Below are 27,800 nucleotides of genomic sequence, written 5' to 3' on the forward strand. Positions count from 1 at the left end.
TGAATATAGTCAAGTATCAATGGAGCCTATTGTCTGTCTATTTTTTCAATGGTTCTACTATTGACCAGGATACGAGAGTGAGAGACACACGTTCAACAGTAGTCAGAGTAGTGTAGCATGATTCTTCAGACACTCCACAGAGTAGAGCAGTTAACAATACCACCACATTATTCTGCACAAACAGCCGAGTTGATAGCATTGACAGTGGCTCTTAAGCAAGGAGCAGAAATAATCAGCACAATAGATTCAGATTTGGTTTATGTAACTATCACTGTACATTCAAGTAATATGAGAAGGAACAGGAGAGGTTTCCCCAAGTCAGTTGAAAGTCCTAGTATGCAGGGGACTCTAAGAGGCTATAATAGAAGCACCTGCTTTAACACATACATTGGCAGTTTTAAAGTGTGCAGCACATGCAATTGGACAGGACTTTGTGTCATGAGGTAATGCACTAGCAGACTGGTGAGCCAAAGATGCACCCAGGCGCATACCTCCACCTGTACCATCAGGTTCACAACATGTCCCTGTTTTGATGGCCCGGACAGCTTCGCCATCTGAGCATGAATCTGACACGATCACTGATAATGTCACACCTCATTATGCTGAAACAGCGAGATTACATCTTCGAGAGAATTGCAGGAAGCAACTACACCATATGAAAAACAGTTATGGGAGACTAGAGGATGCTCCCAGTCAGGGGATGACTTAGCTTATAGGCAAATATCTACAAGTAAACCAGTGATGACACATGCTTCACACTTATGATAGCTCTTGATCAACTGCATTTACCAGCTCACATGTCGCGAGATTATTTCTCTACGCAAATAAAACAAGATAGATTGGTTTGTTCCCAAATTACATGATATGCTTACCATGTACCTTCATAATTGTATGCTTGTCTACAATTCTCTCCAAATACCACATTGAAGGCGATAAATCCTACCATTCGATGACCACAAGTTCCTATTAAAACTCTCCATCTTGATTCTGTAGACATGTTAGAAAGGTGCAACTATCAATACCTCATAGTTGTAGTTTGTCCTTTTTCTCAATGGACTTAAGCAAGACCGTGCGTCCATTGTGATGCTAAGTCAGCTGCTACTTTTGTGATTCCTGAGGTGTAGGAAAGCACACTTTTCGGCATGGTTAGCCCCTACGTTTTGCCAGATATTTGATGTAATTTCGACTGAAAGTGCACTGAGGACCTGCCAACCAGGTCCCCTGTGCCAGGTCTCTTTCCCCAAAACTGCAGTTATTTCCCCAACTGGTGAAACCTTTAGCACCCTCTATGTCCCTAGTAAATGGAATCCCTGGTGCCTGGGGTATTAAAGAGGGTCTATAAGGGCAGCAGGACAGATTGTGCCACCCTAAGGGACCCCCCCCCTTACCAAACACATAACAGGCTGCCATTGCAGGCAGCGTGTCTTGGTGCAGACCAAAGAGAAAATACGAAATGGCGCACAGCCTGTGTGCCCTGTCCCCTAATACTGCAAGCAATATATGTAAGTCACCGCTCTAGCAGGCCTTACAGCCCTAAGGCAGGGTACATTATATTGCATGTGAGGGCATATCTGCATGAGAAGATATGCCCCTGCTATGTGTCTGTCGATTCTCAGACACAGTAAGTGACCCGGGAAGCCATTTTAGATACATGTGCTGGACACTGATCACTACGAGTTCCCCAGCTACATGATGGCTTCACTGAAGACAGCGATGTTTGGTAACAAACATCTCATATTGGTGAACCTACACTAATGCCAGTGTTGTATTTACCAATGCATGCATCCAGAGGGCACCTTAAAGGTGCCTCTTAAAAAACTACCAACTACTAGTGTGTTAACTGACTGGTCCTGACCGGTTCAGCCACCTTTGGCAAGTTTTTGAACCCCCAACCCCAAGGGGAGAGCCAATGATCTTGGGGCCCAGAGACAACAACCTGCACTGGGTGGGGGTGTTGACACCTCCTCCAGGCCAGATGGACATTCCACAGTAGGAAGCTTCAATGGCCTGGCCGCCTTTGGAATGCGACCCAGGTCTCCCCAAATGGGGTCCTGACCCCACCTTAGCCAGCAACACGGGTGGGCAAATAAGGCAGATTAGGAGGTGTTCTAAAGTGGACACCACTTTTTAAACTCATCCATCTTGGTTTGGAAGTAATTAGGCCACTATGGTCAAGGTTATGCCCACTTTCCAACATAAGTGCTCATAGAAAGGGTGTAGTTACCCTAAAGGGAGGCAACCCAATTGCTGCCAACTGGCACTCTCTGGAACACCCCTAAATTGAGTATTTAGGTGGCAGCCCTGAACCCCAAAACTCAAATACCTGCTGACCTGAAGAAGCAGGACACACCAGAGACGCAAAAGGCAAGAACTGAAGATCCGTGATGGATTTGGTGCCAACCCAGCCAGCCTGCCTATGGACTTCAACAATTGCAAGAAAGACACCTCATCTTCCAGTTGCTGGAACTTCCAAAAGCTCGGGAAGACTGCAGGCCTTCACCCCCCAGCACAAGGAACTCCAGTGGAGTAGCAGAGATACTCCCCTGCATCTTTGCAGGCACCAAAGAACAGCTGAAGAGGACTTGAGACCGCCAAAACCACCACCAGACACAGCACCACTGCACCAGAGTCTCCCAGCCTGTGCTGATGTGGGCCAACAGTGCCAACCTGATCCCCAGCCTCTCCAGTAGCAAAGTCCATAGTGAGTTTCTCCACTGCGACCTTCACACCGAGGCCTGCAGCTTCTTTGTGCAGGCTCTTCTCAACTGCTACTGCCTCTGATGACGGTGACCCCAACGGTCCACTGCACCCGGATCGAGAAGAGGAGGACCACTAGTGTCACCGTATTACCCAGGATAGTGAGACTTGAGCCCAATTGTTGGTAAACCCGGACTGGTTCCCCAGTCCATGCCTGTAGCCTGTTCTGTGGGTACCCATTCACCGCAACCACTGATGGACACCAGAGGGTCCAAAACCCCTCTGCACTTGGACACCCGGACCAAGGAGAGATGGACCACTGGTGTCCCTGCTTCCCGGAGCTTCGCAAGACCTGAGCCCATTCGGTGGCTCAACCAAATAGGATGCCCAGTCCTAGCTTGCAGCCTCTGTTCACAGTGACCAATCTCCATAGGAACGCATGGGACACCAGACCCTGTTTAACACCCGGTCGCTCCTGTGCCACTGAGGGTGTACTGTGAGTGCTGCCTTGGACCTTGCCTCTACTCACCTTAAATCCAGGAGATTGGTTCTGTGAGTCGCTGTACCCAACCTGTTTGTTGACTTTGTTTTCCTCCCATAAGTTAACATTGAAGAACTCAGAAATTGCACTGTGTCCATTTCTGCAAGTGAAGAGTATTTATGCTTAAAAACGTGCTTACCTTGTAACAAAGGTCTTGGTTTCAAAATATATATGTATATATGAAAAAGTGTTACTTTGTTCTAAATTTGACTTCGATTTATTCTTTGAGTGTGCGTCTCCCACTGGGGAATTCCAGAAGGGATAAGATCTGAGGAGAACACACACTTTGTTAAAGCAACCTTCAAACATGTCACAACAATTTCAGGAGTAAAACATACATTATCTTCTGTTTATCATCCCCAGAGAAAAGGCATTGTTGAGAGCCTTAATGGTCTGCTGAAGAATAAGATTAGCATGCTATGAGCCATTTTGCATAGGCAGTGATTGTACTGCTTACCAGTGGCACTCTTCTCCCTGAAAAACACACTTTGTTCTAATCATCACTTGACATTCCCTTCGACAGTGACAGGGAGACTTATGAATGCGCAAATACCTGTCACCAGAAGTAAGGTACAGGAAGAAAGGACAGCTGGAATCTTGAATGATGAAATGCATGTTCATCTCTTTGAATTAACCAAAGTAGTAAAGTTAATTTTCGGCCTCTCAGCTGTGTACATAGGAAATACACTTTTTGTTAGGAATGATATTGGTAAATAGAGAGAGCCAAGGTTCACTGGACCTTTCAGAGTGATGATGGTTACTCCCAGTGCCTGCAAGGTACATGGCTGAAAGTCTTGGATTAATTTAGCAGACATTAGATTGAGCCCTGCATCACACCAAAAACCATCAGAGATATAAATGAAACAAGAGGAGGGAAGAAGATTGCGACCATCCTCCATCCCTGCCTTTGGACAATGCTTTGCTTTTTTGGCAATATTTTGAACTAGCAAAACAAAAGTTATGTTTTTTTGTTTAATTCTTCCTTGCATATTCTACAGAAGAAAATAGTAGATGAAGGAGGTGCACAAGATAACTGGCTTAGTGGGTGTTTTTTTTGTTTTACTACCATCCTGGATGTCGAGACTGTTGGGAGCCTTGTTGTCAGCGCCTGTGGCTGTGTTGTTGATATGCTCTGGTATTCAATTCATTTTAGCATGTTTTAACAGGATTAGTACAAAGGTGGGAGGGATGTTTCCAGTTAGGACACCAACACAAGTAGATGATGTTCAGGGCAATATATATCACCTAGTGCAGACCAATGTGTAGATTCAGTAGTTGAACTATCAACTAGAGGGAGGGAATGTTGGAGGGAAAATAAAATATGAAGAAATTATGCTACATCAGACAACTGTAGAAAGCGATATAAAATCATACATAGTGAAAAAGCAGAAGAGTTCATTTGAAAACAGAATGCATGACCAGCAAGGTTGTCGTTTAACGAGAACCTATGTTTGTAAACCTAAAGGAATTTATAGTTTAAAGCACACAGGCACTTATTCTGTTGTCTCAATAAATTAAAAGCATGTTTGAAGGATGGGAGCAGGAGATTGAATTAGCCTAGGGTATGCAAAAACTGATAAGAGATCTTGGGAGCCGATTATTAAAGTACAAACACAAATACATGTGAATTCAAGAGTGGTGAATGGTTAGCTTGTTAAGCACTGTTAGAACTGCAATAAGAAATAAGTAAGAAATAGGTCAAAGGTTAAGGGACACCAGTAATGTGATCTCACAATAAGTTTGTAACTGCTAAACTTACTGATTAACCTCTTTTGTATTGGTTGTACTTGTTATATAAGTGGCTGCCTGTGAAGCAGCAAATTGAGGCCAGCTGTTTACTTGTATGGAGATAGATAGCTACGCTCCCTGCCCAGACAGTAAGAAGCTGTGGTTTACTTTGCCAAGAAGAGTCCTGTCTTTTTTATCCTAAGTTTCTCCACAACACATCTGAGAAGTGGGTGTAAGGATATATAAATGCTCCAGTGTCATAATGGACTGCCCTGGTGGAACTTTGTTAGTTGTCCTACGGGTATCCTGTGACAGGGTTAACTGTATTGATGTCAGTCTCAGAGCAAAATTAATATCCATTGCTTCTTTTACAAGCAACCCGTCCTGACTCTTCCTGCCGATCACAAGAGAAGACGAGTTTGCCTTTGACTCAGGCTTTGCCTGGTTGTGGCCCAGGTGCATCCCGCGCAGCAGGATGTGTAAAGTTTTATCGCACTAAGGAGTCCCTCTAGAGCTTGATAAACAGTCCCCCACTGGTGCGCCCCGCACAGCGGGCTGTGCAAATGCACTTTATTCAGCTTTGTTCTTGTATTGGCTATTGGAGCCGAAATTAAGATTTTCTGACTGACTTTAGAGCCCTTAAGTGTAATGGGAAGGGCGTTACTCCTCCGGTGATGGATTGTGAAACAGGGAGTCCCTCTGGAGGTAGATGAATAGTCCTTTTCTGGTGCATCCTGGGCATAGTTCCCAGGTGTAAAAGGAGGGGTTCTATTGAATTGCATGACAGGAGTCTCCCTAGAGCTTGATTAACAGTCCTTCACTGGGGTGTCCTGTGCTGAAGACTGTGTAAACACGCTTTATAGCACTGAGTTGTAATGGAAGGAGTACCCGTCATTTTTTGCTGGATTGTAGGACAGGGAATCTCTCTGGAGCCTGATGGACAGTCCTTCCCTGATGATTGAAACTTGATTGTCTAGAGAAAGTAGGGGATGAGGTAGTCCTTATCTTAAAATGTTTTTCTGGGCTTACAGGGAGTGCAGAATTATTAGGAAAGTTGTATTTTTGAGGATTCATTTTATTATTGAACAACAACCATGTTCTCAATGAACCCAAAAAACTCATTAATATCAAAACTGAATATTTTTGGAAGTAGTTTTTAGTTTGTTTTTAGTTTTAGCTATGTTAGGGGGATATCTGTGTGTGCAGGTGACTATCACTGTGCATAATTATTAGGCAACTTAACAAAAAAAAAATATATACCCATTTCAATTATTTTTCATTACCAGTGAAACCAATATAACATCTCAACATTCACAAATATACATTTCTGACATTCAAAAACAAAACAAAAACAAATCAGTGACCAATATAGCCACCTTTCTTTGCAAGGACACTCAAAAGCCTGCCATCCATGGATTCTGTCAGTGTTTTGATCTGTTCACCATCAACATTGCGTGCAGCAGCAACCACAGCCTCCCAGACACTGTTCAGAGAGGTGTACTGTTTTCCCACCTTGTAAATCTCACATTTGATGATGGACCACAGGTTCTCAATGGGGTTCATATCAGGTGAACAAGGAGGCCATGTCATTAGATTTCCTTCTTTTATACCCTTTCTTGCCAGCCACGCTGTGGAGTACTTGGACGCGTGTGATGGAGCATTGTCCTGCATGACAATCATGTTTTTCTTGAAGGATGCAGACTTCTTCCTGTACCACTGCTTGAAGAAGGTGTCTTCCAGGAACTGGCAGTAGGACTGGGAGTTGAGCTTGACTCCATCCTCAACCCGAAAAGGCCCCACAAGCTCATCTTTGATGATACCAGCCCAAACCAGTACTCCATCTCCACCTTGCTGGCGTCTGAGTCGGACTGGAGCTCTCTGCCCTTTACCAATCCAGCCACGGGCCCATCCATCTGGCCCATCAAGACTCACTCTCATTTCATCAGTCCATAAAACCTTATAAAAATCAGTCTTGAGATATTTCTTGGCCCAGTCTTGACGTTTCAGCTTGTGTGTCTTGTTCAGTGGTGGTCGTCTTTCAGCCTTTCTTACCTTGGCCATGTCTCTGAGTATTGCACACCTTGTGCTTTTTGGCACTCCAGTGATGTTGCAGCTCTGAAATATGGCCAAACTGGTGGCAAGTGGCATCGTGGCAGCTGCACGCTTGACTTTTCTCAGTTCATGGGCAGTTATTTTGCGCCTTGGTTTTTCCACACGCTTCTTGCGACCCTGTTGACTATTTTGAATGAAACGCTTGATTGTTCGATGATCACGCTTCAGAAGCTTTGCAATTTTAAGAGTGCTGCATCCCTCGGCAAGATATCTCACTATTTTTGACTTTTCTGAGCCTGTCAAGTCCTTCTTTTGACCCATTTTGCCAAAGGAAAGGAAGTTGCCTAATAATTATGCACACCTGATATAGGGTGTTGATGTCATTAGACCACACCCCTTCTCATTACAGAGATGCACATCACCTAATATGCTTAATTGGTAGTAGGCTTTTGAGCCTATACAGCTTGGAGTAAGACAACATGCATAAAGAGGATGATGTGGTCAAAATACTTATTTGCCTAATAATTCTGCACTCCCTGTATGGTCAGCTTCTTAACAGAGGCACGGCCTTGAGCAAGATGTTTCAGGCACTCTTCTCCTAAAATAGCCCAATAAGTAAATGATGAGATGAAATTATGCCAAGACCGACCTTACATTTATAGGGAAGGCCACATCTAGGTGAAGCCCTTTATTTTCAAAAGCTAGCACTCAATGTATGTATGTTGACAGTGTGATTCACAGGTAATGGCAGGAGCATGAAAACATGTACACAGTGGACTAGCAAGCACCCTAGGACACAAGCAAGGAATATGGTTCTCCTACAGCACAACTGGTTAGGAACAGACAGCCCATAAATGGGTGCAGTGGGCATCTCCCATCCCTCCACCCTGATATGCTAACAAAATCCACTCCCATGGAAGTAGGGAAGATCTGTGCTCCAGTCTCTCGTGACACTGTGAGCAGACTCCACCTTGTACAGAAAGTTTTATGTGATGGTTTTGCAGGGAGCCGAGGGGCTGCCACAAACTTCAGCAGTAAAGTACTACTAACTGTCAAGGCTTGGCTGTCTATTTAGCCTTGTGGAAATGTAGCTTTGACACAAATAAACAGACATGAGCTGAGTCTAAAGGTCATTATATTTTTCTCCAGATAGCCCACCTCAGATTCTTTTAATGTTGTCTATTGAATGTAATGAGGTACAGCTGGCTCTTTCTATTCCCTTGCTCTACTATTTTTCCTTAGACACCATCAATGCCACCCCAAGTTCAGCATTAGTTTACACTTTGCAGCGACAGAACATATTTTTGCACTGTCTGTTATACTGCCCAGAAAGCAATATTTTGTATTATAGCTGACATCTTGCAATGGATTTTCACAGCCACACAGCCCACCTCTTTTCCTCTGTCTGATTTTCTACCACATTTGTAATTGTATCAATCCTTATAAATATCTGTATAAATATATGTCAGGAGCTTTGCTCACTCTCTACTGCTATCTCGTTGCCCACTACGTTTATAATTACTTCAATCCTATGTATAATATATATTTGAGTTGTCATATTTGTAGCTATGATGCTTTATTGAAATACATCCAAATAGGATTCCTGTCCGCTTCCGGGAGACAAAAAAACTTGGTGACCATCAAACCGCACACCTCCTCCAGAAAAGGAGGATGTAAATATGTGGGCAAGGAAGATGGTAGTGATGTAGGAATATCTTTATGGAGCGCCCCCCTTCAGCCTAAAACCAGTGCTGTCTTTATAGCCTCACCTCTTCTTCCCAATCATTCAATGTGGTTCTGATGTGGAGCTGAAAACCAGCATAGATGTGGATTTTCTGTCCAGCCTGGCCAATGGCTCTCACCCAGTCAGGCGACTGGAGCACTGGGGAATGGGATCTCAATTCAACCTGGCCCATGCATGTCTGCTTGTCTCCAGCATCAAGCATGTGGGTGTAAAGGAAGGGCAGGGAGTTTGGGTGGAGGTGCCAAGCAAAGGACACAACCCACCGTTTGGGCAGACATTAAGTGTAGACACCCTGATCCTCCCACCTGCCATACTGGGATGACATCCGACAAGGAAGAACAAGATCAGAAATGGCCATGCAAAAGGTCACAAATCAGGTACCATCAGTTTAAAACAGGTGGTCACGTTTTCCCCAGAGAGGATTCTAACAACTAAACTGCATTCTGTGTTCTCACTGGAAATACTTTAAGACTAAGCAGCTATATTTCCCATTGCAGAAAAGTAGGACATTTTCTGATTCCGCTCAAATGTTGACATTGTAAGAGTATTCTGGGTAGGAAAAAGTAGTGGGACTGATGCAGGCCACAGCACACTATCGTAGGTATTTTCAGAAACCTTTGCCGTTGGTAGGTTTCTTCAAGTTCCACCAGACCTCGGGCCCAAAAAGTGTAGTCTTCTCCCTTGGAAAGGAAGTTTAAATTGGGATTTGAAGGCATAGTTATGGCATTTGAAGGAAATTCTGTGCAATAAACCTTGCTAGGTTTCACGCAAGCCCTGAATCACTTGGTGATGTAATTTGTCAAAGGTTTCGAGGGTTGGTAGGGTTACCCAAATACCAAACTAGTCTGGGTCCAAATACTCCAGGAAAACTACAAGTAGAGTGAAATGTTTTTTGAAGGCATAGATTTGAAGTTTCAAGGACATCCCACTCAACCAGCCCCTTCTAGAGGGCAGAAAGACTGCTGAGCACCTGGTGTGGGGGTCGGCCAGCTACAATGATGGGCCATCCCACCATACTAACAATTCACTAAATACTACCTACTGCATTGGTACACATTCTGCCCTCCTGGGTTGAGCAGATTTGTGGTAAATCACAAAATCTGCACCCACCGCCCCGCGCAGTCATTTGGCCAGAAACTAAGTCCAGACATCCTGACTCCCACTACCATACTGAGAAGACACCTTACCAGGAACAACGAGCTTAGAAACTGCTATGCGTAATCAGCTGACAGCAGCCTAAAAGTGGTGGCCATGTTTTCCCTAACAGGATCCAAACAAATACATTTTTTTCCTTGTTCTTGCTTGAAATATTCTGAGACCAAGCAACTATATTTCCCTGGCCAAAAATTGAGGCAAATCTGGGTAAGAAAATGCAGTGGGATCGATGCAGGCCACTCTCCCAAGGTGTTTTCAGAAACGTCTATGGTTGGTAGGTTTCCCTGGGTTCAGTTAGACCTTGGGCCCAAAAAGCACAGTTATTCCCCTCAGAAAGTGAAATTAAATTTTGATTTTTAGGTATCATTTTGCCACTTGCAAGCCATTCTATTTAATAAACTGTGCTAAGTTTCACGCAAACCATACCACCCTGGATCCCCATGGTGATCTAGTTTTCAGAATATTCCAGGGTTGGTAGGGTTACCTCAATACAACTGTACATTGGGTTCAAATACTGCAGCCAAACTACAGAGAAAGTGAGAACAAATTCTGAAGGTATGCATTTGAAGAGAGCAGAAATACTTTGCTTGGTCCCTTGGGCGTGGGTTCCGTCAGCTACCATGACCATAGCATTCAATTAAATAAATACCTAGTGTATAGGTAAATTTTCAGCCCTCGTAGGGTGAACAGATTTGCACCTCCCTCTACCCCACGTGCAGCAGAAAAAAACTGAGTTAGTGCCCCTTGGGTGGAGAGCACAGCTCAATTCCTGGAAGGAGGGGGGAGAGGGGCAGAATAAACTGTTTGAGGCTCTAGGGTAGGGGGTGTGACCAGCATCACTGCCCAGTGAAATAAAGAAAATATTCCTAACTGTGTCGGTGGGTGCTCTGGTCCCTGGGGCTAGCAAATTGGGGGTAAATACCCTAATCTGTCCCCACAAGAGCAGGAAAATTAAGTATGCCCCTGAGGAGGGGAATGTGACCCTATGCCATAAATCCCAAGCTCTGAAGCTCTAAGATGGAGGCTAAACTCACCCTCATAGGGCACTCCGTGGGAAGAAAGACTATAATCCCCAGGGACAGATTGAGCAGCCTGATGCATTGACTGGTCTCCCATACACTTCTATAAAATACAATAAGTTACTGTCCATACTTCTGGTAGATGTTCAGCCCCACTGGAGTGGCATGATTGTGCTGAATACAGTAAACAGACTACCAAGGAGGAAGACTGTATGGTCACTTTTTGGGTAGGGAAGCAGTTGGCCATGCTAAAGGGACTGATCTCCCACTTTAATGTCCTGTGTGGTCCAGTGGTGTGGATCCCTGCTTAGACTTTGCTCTTCGGCGGCATTCACACAACAGGAATCTGCCACATAAATTACGATAGGAAAGGGGAGAGGGGTCTCACATTTTCAACATTACAGCTACCAGAACAACCCATGCATTGTATAAACATAAGAAAATGTATTTTCCAAACAGTGGATCAATAAGATGTCTGTCTTCAGAACATGGATGTCCAGAATTTCAGAAAATCTGGGAACTCTGCCATCTTATTACAGACAAATATTTGCCATGATATAGGAGGAGATTGCTGTTTGCAACAGTGCAATAAAACCATTTCAAACAAGCAAGACAGGAGCTTCGAAGGACAAAATATATTTTGAGAGGATTAGGACCTTACTTGTGAGGATTTTCCGTATTCTGATGAGTACAGTGTGCTTACTGTTTCAAACCAGATCATTTGTGATAATATTTATCATAATTCATTCTCAATTAACTCTGTGTGCCAATTCCACTGTTCACATGCATTTAAAAGGCAATTGCCCTGCCAGCAACAGCAGTAAATTGACTGAAATGGAAAGGCTAACACATATTCAACTTATCACCAGAACAGCCTAATCACTAATAATAATAACCTTTACTGCACATATTAACGCGCATATTAATTCCTTAAAATAATCACTAAGCTAGTCAGTTCAAAGTAAACAAGCCTAAGTGAACAAGACAAACACTATTAGTGCTTAAAGTCATGTGGCTACCTGATAGAGAACATGTAGAGGGGAAACATGGGGTTGAGGGTGCCCTTTTTATTCTACATCAATACTTCTAGTAGTTCATCAGCAGACAGGATTTTGTTCAATCTACAACCTTATTTCCAACCCTCATTTTAATCATCACTTCCCAGTGCACTTCACATTCTACTCTAGTGTGGCAATTCCCATATCTCATGCCTGTGTAAGGGGAGGAGTATACAGGTAGGACCTGCACAGAGTGGGATTCTGACATCCCTTAGGAAAATCTATTAGCCTATTCTTGCCTCACCTGACAGCATTTTGGGTTCATAAGAATATAGATGAATAATCCATGTATCACTGGCAAGCATGGGGCTTCAAAGCTGAGAAAAAGCAGTGTAGTGAGGCCTTCAAGCATTCAATACATCAATTTCTTTATGTGGCTAATAAGCTTGCCGTTTAGTGTCCATAATTGGTCAATTAGGGATGCCTCCTTCATTTCTAGAAAGAAAGTATTCTGTTTTTTTTTTATTGCAATGTACTTAATATCTGACATTCTACCCAGAGTTATGAATCTATGAAGCAGCCTTCCAAAATCAATTATTGTTTTTTATAAAGACTGTTATACTACTTTTAGTTCTTTTCTGCCAGAATAGTCATTTTACATATTGGTTACAATCTTGAAACGGGTTTTGCTGGGTTCTCCTTAAACAAAGCAGACCTATTTTTTCCAGTCAGAATGCTGTTAACTTGACCTTGTCCTTTTTCTGTTTCCTGACCTACCTATTTACTGTCTTTCTAAATCTCCTATATTCCCCTTTTCAGTGAAAAAGGCTATGTGTCCTGACTCTTTCTCCTACCTTTAAAACTCGCTAATGTGTGTTTTATAAGCATCCCAAGTTTATACTTAATCAGGCCACCTATCTCTTCTGGCTCCAACCCTCAGGTCCCTGAACTGTCATGATACCCCAGCCAATTCCTTTGAACAAAGTCCTTAAAACGTCTTTCATTGTTCCTCCTTTCTACTTACACCCAGGTACAGCTTTACCTCGTTCTATGCCCTAATAGTTCTACCGTCATCTATACATCACATATAACCTGGGACCTCTACCCCCACCTGGACCGCAATGCTGTGATTACTACCCCTAAAAGCCCTACTTCCATCTACATCCTCTTATTCCTAACCCTGTGTATAATATAAACAAGTACAACTGCCCCTTATCTTTAGTCCCAACTACCTTTATCCCTTATATCTTAGTATGTTTATACTAGTTTTCTCAGAGTTTGTATATCTATATTTTTTATATTTTATCTGCTTCCTTAGTTCATTTAACCATGCCTGTAACCTAATACACTCACCCCTACTAATACCTTAGTACCTCTAAGACTACATCTACAAACAGCATCCCCATCCACTCCCCATTACAACTGCCCCTTTCCCTTGTTACATAGTCTATTGTGACATTTTCTTACTCCCCATTGTTAGACCTGATAGCCTTAAGGTGGGTTTTCCTCCAACTGTTTGCCTCCCTCCCTCCATATTTCCGATCTCATTTTAGCTGATTTTAGGTCTTTGTGCACTCAGCGCTAAAGTAACATCGGTCCTAACCCAATTGGTGTATTTAATTGACCCATAAGTCCCTAGTAAAGTGCACTAAATGTGCCCAGGGACTGTCAAATAAATGTGACTCGTGGGCCTGCAGCACTGATTGTGTCACTGATTAAGCAGCTCCTTAACGATGTCCCAGGCCTGCATTTGTAAGGCCTGTATGTTTTACTGCCAACTCGACTTGGTATTTAAACCCTTTGGCAGGCTTTAAACTTAAACACACCTTTTATTACATACAAGTGAGCCCTAAAGTAGGCCCTATGTGACCCACAGGGCAGGGTGCGGAGTATTTAAAAGACAGGACATGTATACGTACGTTTTAAGTGTCCTGGTAGTGAAATACTCCTAAAGTTGTTTTTCACTAGTATGAAGCCTGCTCCTCTCATAGGCCAGCATTGGGAATATCTTAAAATACTGGTAAACTGTAATTCCTGTTCAGAAAGGAGTAGCTACATCATATTTCATATCTTTGTAATGGTAATGATAAATCCTCTTTACTGGTAAACTCGAATTTATCATTACTATTTTAGAAATGCCACTTTTAGACAGTAGGCGTTTCTCTACTCTTACTGCTCTATGTGCCTTACAGCCTGTCTCCAATCAAAGTCGGATCTGTACAGGGTGACAGCTCCCCTTGTGCATTTGATCCAGACATCCATAAACTGGGCACTCAACTGCATCTGCATACTGATGGGTCTCACTGGGCAGCAAAGGTAGAGGGTTGTTACTTACACTTCAAAGGGTAGTGGCCTGACCCCACACAAAGGAATAACACCACCAGCAGACAGGACCGGGCTGAAAGAGGAACTGGGGCACTTCAAAACCACTCTTTGAAGTCTCCCACACTTCAAAGGCATTAGACGTTTCTGGATCTGAACCTTTGTCGGAAGAACTGCTGTGCTGCATAAAGGACTCAACAGGATTGCTTTTCTGCAAGGACTGCGTTTCTGCTTGTTTTCCTGCTGCCTTCTGCTCTCTGACCCTTCTGGTAGGACTCTGCCTTCCCATCAGAGTGATCTCCAAGGGTTTTCTGGCTTGCCCTCTATTCTTCTGCAGTCTCATGGACATCAAAGACTGCCCACAACCCTAATGGTGCTGCTGGACTCTCTGTGAGTCTTCTGCCTGAGGTGCCCCCTCCAAACTCTAGGCCTCAGAAGTGGGTTCCAGCACCGAATGCTGCCAAAATCGTTGCATCGCACCAAGTGCGGCAAAGAAAAAAAAACATTGATGCATCACATCTCTGATGACGCTGCGGCTGCCCAAGGATGAGGCATTGCCAGAGGATGACAACGCAGTGGCCTGACTGCGTGGGAAATAGCAACGCACCGTGCCTTCAGCATCGCTGCATCACTCCACCCAAGGTACACTTTCAGCAGACCCTGTAGGGGTTTTGTAGCTGGCCTACCCTCCATCGCGGTTGGCTTCAATTCTGGATTTGCACTTCCCCCTTGTGACCTCAAGTAACCTTCTGACTGTTCACATTTAATCTTTAAAAATTCATAACTCAACTTCCAGTGGATGGATTTTTGTCATTTTGGTCTTATTTTACTAAGATATTCTCTATTATGCTAATCTGGTGGGGAGCCTTTTGTGGTGTTTTCATTGTGCTACTGTATGAGTTACTGCACAAATAGTTTGCACACTGCCTTCTAAGTTACGCCTGCACGCTCTGTGCCAAGCTACCAGAGGGTGGGTACAGGATAATTAAGGTTGTGTTGTGACTTACCCCGACTAGGATTGTGGTCCCTACTTGGACAGAGTGCATACTTCTGCCAACCAGAGACGCAATTTCTAATACCCATGGTGTCCCTTGTTTAAGTGCTTTTAGGTGAAATTCACAAAATTATTTGAAGAGAATTATATAATTAATTTTGAAAATGGCCCAAAATTATGTTTTGAGTGCCTGATATCAGCAAAAGATAGTGTTCTTCATCTTGTTATGTCTTTAGAATGAGGGGAGGCCAGTAAGTGACACCAGCTTCCTCCAATTCCTTTGACTGCTTAAGGAATAGACGTCAGCATGATTGACTGCTGCTGCCCTCTTCTAGTGTGCTTGCTACTTTAAAAAGTAACATAAATTGGTTGTATATCACCCCTGCAAGAAGAGGACAGTGATTGCTGCCATTGCTGGTGGCCATACCTTCTCCTCCACCTCGTCCAACATAGAAAACAAAAGATTTGGAAAGGGCGGGCTTTGCTTGGCAATAGAGAAGGCTCCAGGTATAGCAATAGAATTGCCAGTAATGCTAGGCCCAAGAAGCAAGCCACAGAACAGCTATCCTTGAAACATTCCAAATTAGAGTCTATTTGTCTTCACAGAGCCTAGAACCATTGAATGGTAAGTGCATCAGAGACACTTCCATGTCTCCATTCAAGCTTAACAACGATCACCACACTGGTACCCATGACACAGCCAACACAGTTGGTGTTATTCAGACTGGCACGTAAAATGTACTGATCCAGCCCGTCATGAACAACCTCTGCAAATGTGATTCCAAAACTCTTTGGGTAGAGCAGGCAAAATCCCGCTCACCATATCACAGAATGTACTGCCTCATAGTTCAAACAGCATTAAAGGAACGAAGAGCCAGAGTGGCCAAGAGGACTGGAGAAAATCCTCTTTCCCAATGTATCAAGGTGTTTCGATTTCCCATCAGGTAGAAGCATGGGGAAGGAACTACTGTATTTTATTAGCAGAAGCCTGAACAACTAGGCTTACTTCGTCAGATGGTGTATTAGAAAGGCCAGGTCCCCTAGGCAGGTATACGGCCTGGACTGTGGTGCATTCAAAGGCTCCACTGGGCCTCTTTGAAGGGCAGCAATGGTTCGGAAGTTAAGAACCAGTTTGCAAGTTTTCTGAGATCAAATTTTCCAACAGTCAGCAAAGGAACTTTTTGGGTATGGGTGCCCAAATAAGAGTCCAGGTTAGTCTCATGGGAATTATCAGGGCCACTAGCATTTTGCAGGTCTAAATACAGACCAGCATGAGAGTAATTGGTGGTTGAGGGAACTGTCCTCCTCCTTGCCGTCATTTTCAAAGCATGGAACATGCTGAAAGCCAGGGAGAGCATCACAATCACATCCATAAAAAGCCTCCAGTGGTCTGTAACATTTGCATCAGACCGGGCTGAGGACTGGAAATCTTGTTAAGGGACACTGCCTGAGATCTCGCTAAACTCAGCTTTAGTTCCAAATCTGGCGCACAGGTCAGATTCAGAATTCACACCTCTGGACCAAGACTGGTACTTCTCAGGTGAGACCTGGCATGCCTTGGGCAAAGGTGTAGAGGCATGGTCCGGCAAAGGCCTAACTAATTCAGTCAAGGCCACATTTAGAGCTGCCAGTGGAAGTCCAACTGGAGACCCCTGCTGTTTCCGTGTGGGCCAAAGGCGCATCAGAGGGATGCAGAATCACTGAAGCATTACCACCTTTAAGGCCTCAACCTGCTGCAGAGTCGACAATGGCCTGGTGAATTCAGCTCCAACTGTGAAATAGGATAGTAACTAGACAATTGTGTTGGAGTAGGGTCCAGAATGTCAACTGCACAACCTCTCCCTGGAGTGGAAGGAAAGGGTGGGCTTCGATGTGTGGTACTTACGTTGAAGCTTGTCTTTTGTCTGGACTTACCAGGGAACGGCGACGAGATAGGAATCTGAAGCTGGATTGGGATTTTGAACATAAACACATCTTGTGTCCAGCAATGTACAGCTTTGAGCTCCTTGAGAACGTTCAGCTGTTGCAAGATTTTGAATCATGTGTGTAGCCTGAGCACCAAATTTAAACACTGTGTGGATCAGGGACCGTCATCTGATTTCTGCAGGCATAGCACGATTTAAAGTCTGTAGTCTTCAAAGATAATGTTTTCCGTTAGTGCACCATCTTGTAGGAGTGCTTAGGAATTCGGTGAACACTGCTGCAAAATCCGGAAGCTGAACTCAAGATCCGTGTAGCAGGGCATGGAAAAAAAATAAACCGAAGTCAGTGTGTTAGGCTGCCCTAATCCTGCGTGATTTACAGATGCAGGGCAAAGCATTTGTGGAGGCCACGAGCCATCTACCAGTGTGCAGTGGCTATTGCAGAAGAATTTCCCAAACCAGTCTGACACCTGAGAGATTTAAAAAGGTGTGAAATCAGAGATTACAACATATTCATCAGATATATAGAATATGGACGTTTGCAATACAATGTAGCTTCAAGCTAATGAAAGCACTGAAGTATCTTGTTCTCCTAAAATCACATTTAGTTTATTGTCTGCTTAGAGTTGAATGTTTTTACAACACTGAATGTGCTGACAAAAAGCGAAACCACAAAGATTAAAAAAAATAAATGCAGTCCCAATAGCTACTATCCTAGTTTTAGAATCCTGCTCCAACCAGTAACCTGTTCTTTTCACCTCCAGCCCTTTTAGGACAAGATGTGAAACATCTCTATCATTTTATTTTAACAACCTCCATGGCTAGTTTGCAAAATACATTTGAGTAACACTCAACAGACACGTAGAGACTGATGAAAACAAAATATTGTAAAGAAACTCTTTTTTGACCTCATGCGTCTAATCTTTACTGTGTCCTATCAGGAGAAGTGCATGAAAGGTACTGAGCGTACTCTTAGTATTATGTGTCGGTACCAACTTTACTTTAGCACCCAGTGAGCAGAAATATAGACATTGCAGACCATTCCAATGATCTTGTATGTGGAGATGGTCCAGAAGGAAATGTTTCTCAAAGGCGGCACCAGAACTTTAAAAGGCACCACTTAATAAGCAGCAATATTTATGCACAGCAGGGACTTGGAAGATATTTATGTGAATCATCCAACTGAAACCTTAAACGTCACTAGCATCCCTCCTGTTGGCAGAAAAAAATGCTTCATGGTGAACTGAATAACTGTTCAGGAGGATACAGACTAGTAACATACTACAGGGTTTACATTATATCTGTCCCTTCAAGACGTAGGACATTTCTTAAGATACAACCTCGTGTGATGCCTTCCATTCCACTTGCACTGTACTCCTGAAACTGTGCTCTTTCAAGTCTCTGAATATTTTTACAGATAAAGCCTCTGATTTGGTGGACAAACACTTCAGTTCTGGCTGACACCAGAAAATCCCAGAGAAACTCCAGTTCTGGTAGTGGATTGGAATTCCAGATGATGTAATGATTGCAGCAACTGCATGCTAAATCCCGAAATCCTCAGGAACCTTATGTCCCGAAGGGGTCCTTGCAAGATAGATATGTCTGCTCTTGCATAATCTGAGAAAATCATAAGAAGTGGTAGCAGTGGGTGCTTTTCCCTAGGACTGGGAAGAACCACAACTATGCCTTTCCAACATTCATAATTCTGAGAGTGAACCACAGGTAATAAGACCATATGTGAACCTGATCTTGATGACAAACCTTTGGATTTCGAATGCTTGGTTCTTCATAAACTCTCAAGGAGCTCTCCAATCCTCCTTCCTCAATTTCTGTGGATGCATTGTTAAAGGTAATTACACTAGATGGCCCTGCAGGGATCTCTTTGATCAATGATGTAGAAGACTGAAGAAGTTGATGGAGGGGTCTAAGTACAGTTGGTAGGCTGAGATGCTTATTCAGCGGGTGTGGGCCAAAAGGGAAATCAACACTGTCCTTGGGAAATTGTTCTTGGTGTTTTGGACGAGTAGAGCGTATCCAAGTCCAGAACTTTTGTAAAAATTATCAGGAGCAGATCTGACATACAGGATAATCAATACATTCTAATGCACAGTTTTGGTGCAGCACCCTTCCTCTGGAAAGTCCCTAATAGGGGAATTATCTTTGCTTTGTACATTACTGCAGGTGGTGAGGCTTTCAATGCAACCGGAATCCAGATAGTCTTCAAATCTTTGATGGGGTCCAACAACTCCTGATTTCAATCTGGAAGATACTGGTAGGGCTTTTACCCTACCATATACATAAAGATTTGCTGGGTTATCTCTGAGGCTAGAATGGGTAGTATGGTCACCATGGCATCCAAAGCCTTCCTGCTGGGAGGTAATGTAGAGGATATCATATCTGTGTTAGACTGGCCCAAGGGTATGAGTTCCAAAAAATCTATTTGAAGGCTTTTCTGGTGGTTAGCAAACTTTGAACATGCATACTCCTTGCTTCTGGTTCTGATATAGAATGGCCTAGCTTTTGCAAAGTTTCAGTTCGGTTAATGACATAGAGGCAAGGATTATCTTACCTAGCAGTAACAATTCAGGTTATGGGAAGCCCTTCTATAGGACAGAATGTAGGCCTGGTATAAGTACTATGGTCATGATCTTAATTAAGGGCTTACAATATGTGAATTAAGTAAGTGGGGTAAGCCTGTTTGTGACTTTGCTAATCAACACAACACTTGTTTTTTACCTCAGCCAAATCAAATCAGAAGTAAGGTTAGGTGACACACCAGTGAGAAGGATGCCATGGAGGTATGATTTGCAAGAAAGAAAGAGTAAGTTCCACCATTATAATCACCTAGAAGGAATAAGTTACTTACCTGTAACTGTACTTCTCCAGTATTGGAAGCTTTCATAGATTCACATGCTTGAATACGACCCCGTCGAGATGGGAGTCCCCGGTGGAATGTACAACACAAGCCTACAATGTGCATGTACATTACATGCCTTCAGCCTTAATTCAACAACCTATCACACTCATTTTGTAAAACAGACCCAAACTCAAAATTTATTCAATCACATTGCCTCACCCCCATAGAACCTCCTGTGAGGAGCTGCCTTCCCTCAGGTTTTCCAAGCATCAGTGCTATAATAATAAAGAACACTGAGGAGAAAGAGAAGGGGAGTTCATCCGGGGATGCGGGTGGGCCACATGTGAATCTATGAAAGCTTCCAATACTGGAGAACTACAGTTACAGGTAAGTAACTTATTCCTTACTCCAGTATTGGAACTTTCATAGATTCACATGCTTGAATAAGACTAGCAAGCAGTGACTAGCACATTTTCTGTATTTATTAGAACACGCTCGACCATGTAAAAGATAGCATCTGCATTAATATAATTGAATGTAAGAGAAAGAACAGTCAGACACGCCCATAAATAAATCCATATGCATATATTATACTTGACTATTAAACAGAAAATGTGGTATTAAAAGCAGAAGCGGATGGTGGGAAAAAGAAACAGCTCACCTTATCGGAATAAATGCCTAAGGACTGCTTGACCTATCACTGCATCTCAGAGCGTCTCCGCATCCAAACAATAACGCTTTGTGAAAGCGTGTGTCGTCCTCCACGTTGCTGCTCGGCAGATGTCAGGCAGGGACACACCAGAAGAGTGCACAGGACGTGGAGACTGCCCTAGTTGAGTGTGCAGTTACTCTGGCGTCAAGAGGTCGACCAGCCCTTTGATGGCAGAAAGCTATCATGCTCGATATCCATTTAGAAATTGTCTGTTTAGTGACAGAATGCCCTCTTCTGGGTGCACTGAAGGCCACAAAGAGTTGGTTTGATTTCCTGACCGATCTCGTTCTTTGTAAGTAGAACTTGAGACATCTTTTCAAGTCGAGAGAATGAAGCGATCTTTGAGCTCCAGTTTGAGGTTGTGGAAAGAAAGCCTTTAGCACCACTGGCTCATTAATATGAAAGTCTGACGGAACCTTAGGAATAAACTTAGGGTTGGTACGCAGGATGACACTATCCCCAGCAAATTTCAGAAAAGGCTCTTGGATGGTAAATGCTTGTATTTCGCTGACTCTGCAAGCAGATGTTAAAGCTAAGAGAAGCGCTACCTTCCAGGTGAGGTATTTGATGTCTGCTTTATGAATGGGTTCAAGCTGGAGGCGGGGCTTTAACTGGAGGAAAGACCAAAAAACACCTTTTATAAATTGCTTGATGAGTCTATGAGACCAGAGGGATGGCTCCTTAGAGAGTCATCTATATCTAGAAATGGCTGCCAAGTGAACCTTGATGGATGCACGGGTAAGATCTGCATTGGAGCGGACGGAACGGATGAATGCCCTTAGAGAGACACCACAAGCAGAATCGTTTCCATTTTAATTGATATGTTTGGCTAGTGCTATCCGCACACACTTTAGCTAGAATGGTCTTGCAGTCTTTAGGAATATTTAAGTGGCTGAATTCATTGAATTCAGGAGCCATGCAAATAAGTTGAGAGATTTGATTTGGGATCCGGGTGTCTCACCTGGCCCTGGTTGATGATTAAGAGCTCCGGAATCAGAGTTATCCCGATGGGTGGACACGAAGACAATAACAGTAGCTCTGTGTACCACTGTTGACGTGGCCAGGCTGGAGCAATTAGGAGTATCTGACATGGCTGCGATTTGACTTTGCTAATCACTCATGGAAGTAGAGGTATCGGGGGGAAAAGCATAAGCATAAATCCCGCACCATGCTATCGAAAAGACATTTCCCCATGACCCTAGTTGGTGATGCCAGCTTGCATAAAATCAGCATTTTGCATTCGGAGACATCGCAAACAGGTCCAAACTTGGTTTTCCCCATTTGAGGAATATTGCATCTAGTGTCTGCGGATTCAATTCCCATTCGCGGGAAGATGTGCCTAGCCTGCTTAGCAAGTCTGCAGTGGTGTTGAATTCTCCTGTGAGGTGTTCTGCCCTTATGTGCACCGAATGCTGAATGCACCAAGCCCAAATGGTCTGCACTTCCCTGGACAGCAGAGGTGGCCGAGTCCCCCCCCTTGACAGTTGATGTAGTGCATGGTGGTCGTATTGTCCGTTCAGACAAGCACTGATGAGCCTCAGATTCTTGGAAGGAAAGCCTGCAGCGCCAGGTACATAGCGCTGAGCTCGAGAAGGTTGATGTGAATAGTAGCTTGAGAAAAGGGCCACTTGCCCCTTACCTGGAGGTTTTGTAGACACGCACCCCCACCCCTCCATCGAAGCATCTGTTATCATTAGCGGAGGACCTGAAGCTAAGAATTCTAACCCCTGGAAATGTTTACAGGTGTTATCCACCTATTGAGGGAAGCTGACATCTGCATTACGTGTATTATGTCCTCGAAAGAACCTTGTGTCTCTGCTTTCATTGCTTGTCGAGCTTCTCCTGGAGTGGACGCATCCGAAGGCGACCGTGGGGAATAGGATTGATACATGAGGACATCATCCCCAGTAATGACTTGAACCTTCAAACTGAAAGACTTTCTTTGCTAAACTGCTCCTGCTAGTTTGATGAACTGGAGCCCTTGTTTGGGTCGTATCCAGTATAGAGCCCAGGAAAACTCTTCTCCTGGTAGGCTGAAGATGGGACTTCTCTCGATTGAGAGTGAGACCTAATTGTTTGAAAAGCCGTAAGGTCGCCTTGAGAGAATAGCGTAGCGACTGGATGTCAGAGGCCTTCACGAACCAATCATCCAGGTATGGAAATATTTGATGTCTCTGGTACTGTAGATATGCTGCAAGAGGGGCTAGGCACTTTGTAAAAATCCGTGGATCGGACTTGAGCCCGAAACGTAGCACTTTGAATTCAAAGTACCGGCCGGCTACCATAAATCTCAAGAACTTCCTGTGCTTCGGGAGAATGGGTATGTGGAAGTAGGCACCCTGCAGGTCTAAAGAAGCCATATCATCTCCTCTGTTGAGAAGCTGTAAGACGTCCTTCAATGTCACCATGAGGAAGGACTGCTTCATCAGATATTTGTTCAGCTTCCTTAGATCCAAGATGGGTCTCCATGGACAATATTTTTTCCTGATTAGGAAGAAGAGAGAATAGAAGACTCTCCCCTTTTGAGAATGGGGCACAACCTCTATCGCTCCTTTGGATAACATGACCTCTGTTTCCAGAAGGAGAAGATGGAGATGCTGTTAACGTACCCTGGAAGGAGGTGTCCCCGGGGGCATACATGTAAACTCTAGCAGATGGCCATAATTTATAATGTCCAAGACCCACTTGATGTTTGTTATCTGATGCCAATGCTGTAGGTAATGCTTTAGAGAGGAAGGTGTGGTAGCCGGCCCTCGGAGGTTGTCATTGTCTGCGGGAGGAATCTTTGGTTTGCCTCCCTGACTTTCCTCAGGGAGGAGGCCTGCTATATGCTGCTGCTGGCAGTTGTCTCTGATGATATTGGGGTCTGGAGGATTGAAAATGTGAGGAATAAGTTGGGTACCTGTATTATTGGTAACCTCCTTGAAAGGAAGTCTGCCCTCTACCTCTGGCACCCCGAAAGGGTGTGCGCTTATATTGAAAGGAGCTTAATGATCTGGCAATATCTGTGCCCGCCTTGATTGCCTGGAGAGCGTTGTCCACATGCTTGCCAAAAAGGTCTTGTCCATCATAAGGAAGGTCCAGAATCTTAGTTTGGACTTCAGGTTGAAAGTTGTTGGCCTTAAGCAACCCCTGGCGCCTTAATACTGCTGATTCCGCCAGAAGCCGAAACCCCATTGCGGCAATGTCTAATGCACAATCAATAATTTCTGCAGATGTGCGCTGCCCCTCTATCAGATTCTTCCTCGCCTCAGTCTTGCTAGAGTCTGGAAGGTCATCTACCGAGTGAGCGATGTCAGACCAGAGTTGCTTATCATACCTTCCCAGGAGCGCCAAGGAGTTTGCAGCACGCACCACAATGGCAGACAAGGAAGAGAATCTTTTCACGATGTTATCAAGGCGCCTACCATCCTTATCTGGAGGCGCAGATAGCGGTGCTGAAGGGTTCATCGAACGCAGTTGTGCTGCTTGGGAAATCACTGAATCCAGGTTCGGATGCCCCACAAGGCAAGCAGGAGCGTCATCTGTTGCCTTATATTTTTAATCTAGCTTAGGCAAGGCCGCTGGTACCGTAGCAGGGTTACACATTATTTTTAAATCCTGATTCCACACATGATCTATAAGAGGGATAGCCCTGACCACCTTCCTATGAGGCTACTTAAAATCATACAAGAAGCAATCTTGCTGTGAGGTTGGCATTTGCAGCTCAAAACGTGCAGCCGCTTTCTCCAATAAATTATGGAAAGAACCAATATCTTCTGGATGGGACTCAACAGAAGCTGGCTCCGGGGAGGCAGGCGCTGGTAATACATAATCGTACCACTCATTCTGCCCTGAAAGTACGTACCCTTCTTCAGCCGCATCATCTGACAAAGCATGGGCTTGTGGATCCTGTGGAACTTGTGGAGGAACCTGCGGAGCAGCAGGGAGAACTGGTAAGGGCACCAGAGTACTTGGTGCTGTAACCATTGGGTTAGAACCTGCTGCAGGCTGTGGACGGAAGCGTTCTTTATAATCTGCCAGCATAGCTTGTAGGTCAGAAACCATACCAGAGGGCAAGCATACCATTCCCTGCTGTTGTTGATGAGGGATTAGGTCGTAGTAGGGCTGGTCATAATACAAGTCATCATCAGAGTACTCCTTACATTTTACATGCAATTGTGAAGGACTCCTGGCCACATCATATGCTTCGTCGTCATCTGAATCCTCAATCATCACCATCTAAAAAGCGTGATGGCAAAAGTCTTGACACCTTACTTGGTGATGTGACGGACAGCGTCATATGAGTTTTAAATATCCTTTTAAGAGGAGTATGCTCTGAAGACTGGTAAAGAGGTAATGAAGATGGTCTTTGTCTTTTTGTAGGTATCATCTCGAGTGTCGTCGACGACAAGATTTCCGTCGACGCGGGTGTCGTCGACAGAGGAGTCATCGGAGGGTCGTCGTCGAGTAGAGTCCAGGTGACGAGATGGGTCACCCCGTCGATGACGATGAAAACGTCATCGACGAGGATCCTGTGGCTGCCGTTGGTGCTGCCGACAGTGCGGAACTTGGCTTTTTGAATTTGTGTTTCATCTTCAGATGCGGCGTAGATGGTTCAGAAATAGTCTTTTTGAAATACTTTGAGGGATTTTGACCATTTCTGAATGCCGGTTTGCTTTTTCTGTGCAAGGCTGTGGATTTTTAAAGAGCCCTTAGATGACTTCTGTGAAAGTTTCTTGGGTGGGTCGAGTATCTGAGCCTTCCTGCTTCCTTTTGGCAGGCGTTTTAGGAGCCGAGATAGAGGCACTGTCCTAGTCAGAGGCTGAGTGGCCAGCTTTACCTTTCTGAAGCCACAAAAGCAGACAACCTTCTCTGTCTTTCAAAGTCTTTGGAGAAAACTTTCTACATTTCTTGCAGTCCTTGGTCTTATGACTGGGGTATAAGCAGTAAATGCAATCCTCATGTGGATCATCCACACAATCTTTTCTTCAGACAGGAGGCACAGGTTCTAAAAAGGCCCTTTCTTGGTGTCTCTGACATGGCAGCCAGTTTGAAGCACCAAAGAAGAAAAGAAAATGTCAAATTTCAGGAATAAGCTTCTGAGAGAAAACGTTTTGAGCAGAGCTCAAAGGAGAATCCTCAGCACGACGTGCGGTGGAAAATCTGAGGGAAGGCAGCTCCTCACAGGAGGTTCTATGGGGTGAGGCAATGTGATTCGTAACATTTTGAGTTTGGGTCTGTTTTACAAAATGACTGTGATAGGTTGTTGAATTAAGGCCTAAGGCATGTAATGTAGATGTATATTTTAGGTTTGTGTTGTACATTCCACCGGGGACTCCCATCTCGACGACAGGGAAGTATTCAAACATGTGAATCTATGAAAGTTCCAATACTGGAGGAATTAAGCAACTGTGATTGAATATTGCTATTTGTCGCTTCTCCTAACTGCTTGAAATGTTGGAAAATGTAGTTTCAGAGAGTTGTGTTATCGCTCTGATAGGCCTTTTAAATACTGCTGCATAGACTAAACAAAGGTCATCCATAACACTCACCTCTGTCTCTTTAATAGAAGTGAAAGTTCTGTTTAAAAAAAGCTGAGCCATTTTATATTCATTAATTGTGCATTTCCATAATGTTGTTTCCAAAGCCAAAAATGTATGTATGTAGTGCACTTCCCTCTCTCTATCCTTGAAGCCCTTCACTATGTAACAGTCACGACTGTGATAGAAGAGGGACAGACATTAGCTTGCAACCACAGTTTTCAGGTCTTTGGGGAGCTTTAACAAATAGCCACACCACAATTACTGCAGTTTTGCAAACAACGTAACTTTACAAGAAGAGATTAGAAAAATAAAACCCAGAAAAAGGAAAGCTACAACCACCAATCAATAGGGGAAAATCACAAAACACAAATAGTTTTTTGAGGGCTTGGATTAAAGAAATTGTGCAAATGAACCATGATGGCACCCAAATGTACTTCAGATGCTGAGGCAGCGTTCTCTGATCTGGGAGGTACATTCTGTCTGTAGTATCACATGCATTTTCCTCGCTTGTGTGGGAAGATTTTTAGGAACAGTTTTTGTATTGAGGAAATACCAAACTAGAAGAAGCCTACACAGGTAGAGTGTGTAACAGAACGTATTTACAGAAATAATTGTATTTATATTTTAATTGGGGGAAGCAGGGGACAGGAATCCAAACACAAAATAGAATCAAGGAAATTAACAATACTATCTACTGGCCTACTCTGGCCCCAATAAAGAGACGAAAAAGCAATTGTAAAAAAGCAGACCACTCAACCGATCGGTTCACAAAAACACCTTTCCTGTAATTATTTCATGTTATTTTCATTTGACTCAAGGCTATAACATTCAACACGTACATGGAATGTGTTTAAAATTACAAATAACAAAATGTTCAATTTGCAAAACAACATAATAAAAACTTACCACTAGCGAAGGTGATAGTGCAATGTTGCCTATTGATGCCTTCAGTTCATCTACTGTTGCAGCACTTCTAATATCTTTCGCCTGCAGAGGTTTTATCTTAATATTAAATTTCTTGCGAATAACTTCTTCCTCTTCTGATTCACTTGATGAATAGAAGTGCTTTCCTTTGGTAGGTAAATCACAGTTAAAGAGAACAATCATGTTTATGTATGGAGAAAATGGCTTGATCAAGCGTTATACAGGAACAATGGCTTATTAAACAATAAGGCCAGTTGCGACAAAATAATAAGACATTTATGTGAAGTACACATATGCTTCTTCACCACAATTACATTACGTTTTCACGATACCTAATTGAATTGACAACAAAATTCCACTTGTTCAATAACAGAGAAAACAAACTGGCTAGAAAATATCAGTAGTTAGGAATTACCATGAGAAAAGACATCGAAGATTAGACAGGATGAGCTCTCAAATTCTTGTATGGTGCTGCATTATTAGCCACTACTTCCCTTTTCAAATGTTACACCACTTATTTCCTTATGAAAGATTATAGGTTAATTTTATTCAATATTCCTAAATGTTTTCTGGAGATGTCCTCTTGTTGGCAGAAGCTTTAGTCTGCCCT

The 27,800-nt window shown here is 43.6% G+C and overlaps 1 protein-coding gene across 3 annotated transcripts in view; it reads right to left on the reverse strand.

Annotated features, from left to right (window-relative positions):
* SGIP1 (SH3GL interacting endocytic adaptor 1) overlaps positions 1 to 27,800 on the reverse strand; it is a 933,552-nt gene that overhangs the window by 516,961 nt on the left and 388,791 nt on the right. For all 3 annotated transcript variants that reach the window (XM_069232486.1, XM_069232484.1, XM_069232485.1), the window contains exon 7: positions 27,173 to 27,345. In XM_069232486.1, the coding sequence (XP_069088587.1) occupies positions 27,173 to 27,345 (173 nt within the window). The remainder of the gene's footprint in view (positions 1 to 27,172; positions 27,346 to 27,800) is intronic.

This window comes from Pleurodeles waltl, chromosome 4_2 (genome assembly GCF_031143425.1).
Source record: "Pleurodeles waltl isolate 20211129_DDA chromosome 4_2, aPleWal1.hap1.20221129, whole genome shotgun sequence".
In the NCBI taxonomy this organism is placed as follows: Eukaryota; Metazoa; Chordata; class Amphibia; order Caudata; family Salamandridae; genus Pleurodeles; species Pleurodeles waltl.